Below are 4,750 nucleotides of genomic sequence, written 5' to 3'. Positions count from 1 at the left end.
GAAAAGGAAGGGGGGGGGGGGCACCCCCGCATTCCGGACGGGTCCTCCGTATTATCTTACTTCATGTCCACCTTGACTGGCAGCAGAATCTTTTCGCGGCGAGACTATCGTTAAGGGGCCCGTCCTCCCCCTCGCCCCTCGACGTCCGCTCCGACGTCACATTTCGACTCTCTTGTGTCACTTTAGCGGCTAATGTAGCGTCAAACGAGCGCCGCGTGGTTCGGCAGTTGGCATTGCCCGTGGGGGTAGCGTGGCGGTGCGCGGCGTGGCGGGCGTAGCTCAGGGCTATGCTTGGAGCCCCGCGCCTTGGCCTCGAGCGAAGCAACGCGAAGCGACATCTAATTATAAAGAGCCGATAAACGAAGCTGCCTCGCGTCGCGTCGCAGGCCAACAACTGCGACATTTATTTGTTTCTTTGGTGTCATGTAATGCCGGAACAATCGCCGGCGTGTTATTTCTTTACAAAGCCCTCGCTTGTGGTCCCCACCTTCAACTCATCCGACGCACTGTTGCAGGGGCCGGACATGGTTCGGGTGTCCAAGTTCTACAAGGAGGCGCGCGAGGGCAAGTTTGTGAGCTGCCTTCACTCGGACGCGAGGACGCTGTACGACACATTCCGCAGAGGCGCTAAGGAATCAAGTAAGTCCCCGGATTCCTTCAACCACGGCAAACTCCGCCTACCCACTGATCTGTTTACTAAGATGAAGCACTCTTCCACTCGCAGACAACGGGCCGTGTCTGGGATGGCGCGAGACACCCACCAAGCCCTACCAGTGGCTGCACTACAACGAGACCCTGCTCAGGGCCAAGAACCTCGGCTCGGGGCTGGTCACGCTCGGGCTCGCGCCGGGCGTCAAGTCGTTCGTCGGCATCTACTCGGTCAACTGTCCCGAGTGGGTGCTCACCGAGCAGGCCGTGTACGCCTACTCCATGGTCCTGGTGCCGCTGTACGACACCCTCGGGCCGGACGCGACCGCGTTCATCATCAAGGAAGGTAAGACCGTCAACGTCAGCGGCCATGTCGATATTCTCTACGCGGCCGCTGCGTTGGAGGGTTCTAACGCTCTTCTCGCGGCCCACAGCTGAGATCAGCGTGGTGGTGTGCGAGGACGACGCCAAGGCCAACCTGCTCCTGGAGAAGGCGCCGCGATGCCTCAAGAAGATCGTGACCATCAAGCCAGTCCAGACACCCACCGCGGCCAAGGCCAAGGCCAGGTTCGTCGACATTCTCTCGCTCGACGAGCTCGAGAGGATGGGCGCCGCCAAGGGCCACCCGGAAGTGGTGAGTTGTCAATGGTTTAGTTTCTTGTGATTGAAGCAAAGGGTCGTCTCTTCAATGTGCGTCCTCGCTCTTTCAGCCCCCTAGCAAGGACGACCTGTGCACCATCTGCTACACCTCGGGGACGACGGGCAACCCCAAGGGCGTGATGCTGACCCACGAGAACGTGGTGGCCTCCATGAGCGCCGTCATGATGCAGATGGGCGACCAGCGGCCCAACTCGAGCGACGTGCTCATCTCGTACTTGCCGCTCGCGCACATGCTGGAGCGGTGCTGCCAGAACGCCATGTACTCGGTGGGCGGCGCGGTGGGCTTCTTCACGGGTGACATGCACCGGCTCACGGACGACTTCAAAGCGCTCCGGCCCACCGTGATGCCGGCCGTGCCGCGCGTGCTCAACCGCATCTACGACAAGGTGAGGGTGCGCGCGGAGCCCAGCTCGACGGCGGCGCGTGGCCGTGGACTTACCCCCTTGACTCTGACCGCTCTTCTTCCCTAAGGTGATGGCCGAGGCGGCGAACTCCTTCGTCAAGCGGCTCACGCTCAGCCTCGCGCTCAGCGCCAAGGAGAGCGAGATCCGACGGGGCATCCTGCGCAACAACTCGTTCTGGGACGTGCTCGTGTTCCGCAAGGTGCAGGACGCTCTGGGCGGGCGCGTGCGCCTCATGGTGGTGGGCTCGGCGCCCATCTCCGGCTCGGTGCTCAGCTTCATCCGCTGCGCGGCCGGCTGCCTCGTCATGGAGGGCTACGGCCAGACCGAGTGCACCGCGCCCATCACCCTCACCGTGCAGGGCGACCACGTGCCCGAGCACGTCGGCCCGCCCGTCGCCTGCTGCTGCGTCAAGCTCGTCGACGTGCCCGAGATGGAGTACATGGCGGCCAACGGCCAGGGCGAGGTGTGCGTCAAGGGCACCAACGTGTTCCAGGGCTACTTCAAGAACCCCGAGCAGACGGCCGAGGTCAAGGACAGCCAGGGTTGGCACCACACTGGCGACATCGGCATGTGGCTGCCGAACGGCACACTTAAAATCATCGACCGCAAGAAGCACATCTTCAAGCTCGCCCAGGGCGAGTATATTGTGCCGGACAAGATCGAGATGGTGTACGCGCGCAGTCAGTACGTGCACCAGGTGTTCGTTCACGGCGAGTCTCTCAAGGTGCGTGTAATAGCCTGTTCGTCTTGTGTCTGCTGCTTCCGTTCTTTTCGATCTGAACGCCCTATTTCCTTTGTTGCAGTCGTGCGTGGTCGCCGTGGTCGTGCCGGACGTGGACGTCATCAAGTGCTGGGCCACAGAACACAACATCCCCGGGACCCTGTCTGTGCTCTGCAACAACTCCCAGGTCAAGCAGCTCATCCTGGACGACATGCTGGCCTGGGGCAAAGAGGCGGGACTCAAGTATTACGAACAGGTAAGGATCGTCGAATGGCGCCGGGTGGGTGGGCAACCCATTCGACAGCGACCGCCGTGGGGTGGGGTTCTCTGAAACTTCTTCAACCTGAACAAGGATTACAACGACTGCTTGTTCATAGCGAACTCGGCATGTTTTAATCAATCGTACTCTGCGTTTTCGTCGCCAGGTCAAGGACATCTACCTTCACCCAGACCCCTTCTCGGTACAAAACCATCTCCTCACGCCAACACTTAAGTCCAAGCGGCCTCAGCTCAAAGCGTACTTCAAGCCTCAGATCGAGGACATGTACGTGAAGTTGGCCTGAGCGGCGTGTCTCGCCAGTATGACGCGAACTGTCGCGTTGAACGGACGAAATCGAGTCAGAGGCCAGTGCCGACCAGCCGTGGCCTGAGGGAGATGAACTCGCTGGAGGCCCGGTGAGGCAAGGCTGAGGAGCGAGGGCTGCTGCTCGGGGGTGCCCGCTCTAGCCCTCGCCCTCGCGGTCCATTTATGTGAGTGTGTGAGAGTGACACTCAGTGTAATAATCAATCATACGTCTGTGCTACGAGGAAGAAGTTACTGTGCTCTACCCTCGCTTGGACACTGTTTGACAAAGCGACAGCAGTGGCGCCTCCTCCATTTGAAAGCAAAGTGTCTCTTCATTTTCATGTGAGAGGTAGGTGTTTCTTAGTTTTTGTGCAAAAAAGAAAATGATTCCATAATGATGTGGGTGACATGTAACCCTCGAAAGAACCTAGTGATCTGTTTGTTTGAAAATGCTGGTTAGTTATGGCCACAGATCTCTCGAGATTTTCTCAGATGTAATGTGTATGTGTGCCAGTCAATTGTTTGAAAATGTCTGTTTGGTTTAATCGCACTGCACCTAGGTGGCAATTTATTCCAAGACCAATGTTGTTAATGTGTCAGGTGTGAGATGCCTGCTATATAAGAAAATGTTACAAATTATTGAAATTCTAGAGTTGCGTTTACTGCTCCATTCATTAACAAATGAGTAGTGACCAGTGATTACAAGGTATGGACCTCAAGTGAAAAGGCAAAACTTGTAAAGGAATCTATGTATTTCCATGAGCTGTATTAATCGTCAAGTTGCATCTTATCAAGGATGCATCTTTTTTAACTTGTTGGAAGTTTTGCCTTAATAACTTGAGGAAGTGCGAAAAGGAAAATGGTGATGATTAATTTAAAGTTATCTCCATATCAGAATTTACCTTGGATTGCACATTCTTTCTGGTCTCACATGCTGATTGCTCTTACCCTTTTTCCATTAAAACATTTCACCCAAGCAAGAATTATTGAGACAATTGTGTAGAGTAAAAAGGTAACCATGGTACTCTTGAAAGAAAATGTCAATGAATAGTCTATTCATTGAAACAAAGGTCACAGTTTGAAGTAATAGGCAATATTTTCCAGAAGAATTGAGCCCTAAATATAAATATTCAACTTCTTAGGGCTGTTTTGGGGATTCAAGTGCCTTTTTGTTAACTATTTGTATAGCTGTTTCACTTTCCTGTTCTATTGAGAGGGGACCAATGTGGGAAGGTTTGTCCCTTATTTTGCAGATGTAAACATATAACAGTTTGATAAAAAGATTTACAAAGTATTCTCTGTAATTCTTTCAAGTTGGTCAAAAAAAAAAATAATCAAGAAACGATAGAGGATGACTGTTCATTTTGATAATAGGGCAGACCCTCCAATATGAACATTGAAAACATATACTTTAATTTGTAGCTCATGGTGCTCCTAGCATATATCTTGTCAATTCAAAATCTATGATCCAATGCATGTCAATAACTTACCGTCCACTATGAGCCAGTCAAGGTGGTCAAAGCACATTTTGACAGAATGAGTGAATTGTAACTTTACAATGGGTCAATTTTCAGCAATAATTAAAAGTGAATGTGAAGAAACTGATCTACTTCAGTGGTGAGAGTGGACAGGGTAATACGTAGAATGCAAACATTGCAATATCTTTTTTGTATCTGCTCTCTTCTTTTCTTGGAAAAATAAAAATAAAAACCAAACAAAAAAATCAAGCAAAAATAAACATTTTATCTGGAA

General features: G+C 52.7%; 1 protein-coding gene across 4 annotated transcripts in view; it reads left to right on the top strand.

Moving 5' to 3' along the window:
* Positions 1-4,332, top strand: part of LOC113207358 (long-chain-fatty-acid--CoA ligase 5) — an 18,131-nt gene extending 13,799 nt beyond the window's left edge. For all 4 annotated transcript variants that reach the window (XM_026424008.2, XM_026423926.2, XM_026424168.2 and 1 more), the window contains 7 exons: positions 516-639; positions 725-994; positions 1,083-1,282; positions 1,359-1,694; positions 1,780-2,436; positions 2,516-2,689; positions 2,859-4,332. In XM_026424008.2, coding sequence (XP_026279793.1) covers positions 516-639; positions 725-994; positions 1,083-1,282; positions 1,359-1,694; positions 1,780-2,436; positions 2,516-2,689; positions 2,859-2,996 — 1,899 coding nt within the window. In that variant the 3' untranslated portion in view covers positions 2,997-4,332. The remainder of the gene's footprint in view (positions 1-515; positions 640-724; positions 995-1,082; positions 1,283-1,358; positions 1,695-1,779; positions 2,437-2,515; positions 2,690-2,858) is intronic.
* The last annotated feature ends 418 nt before the right edge of the window (positions 4,333-4,750 follow it).

The sequence above is a fragment of the Frankliniella occidentalis genome, unplaced genomic scaffold (genome assembly GCF_000697945.3).
Source record: "Frankliniella occidentalis isolate FOCC.00 unplaced genomic scaffold, Focc_3.1 Scaffold1018, whole genome shotgun sequence".
In the NCBI taxonomy this organism is placed as follows: Eukaryota; Metazoa; Arthropoda; class Insecta; order Thysanoptera; family Thripidae; genus Frankliniella; species Frankliniella occidentalis.
The sequence above is the reverse complement of the archived record's forward strand: the minus strand, read 5'-3'. Positions and strand labels throughout refer to the sequence as shown.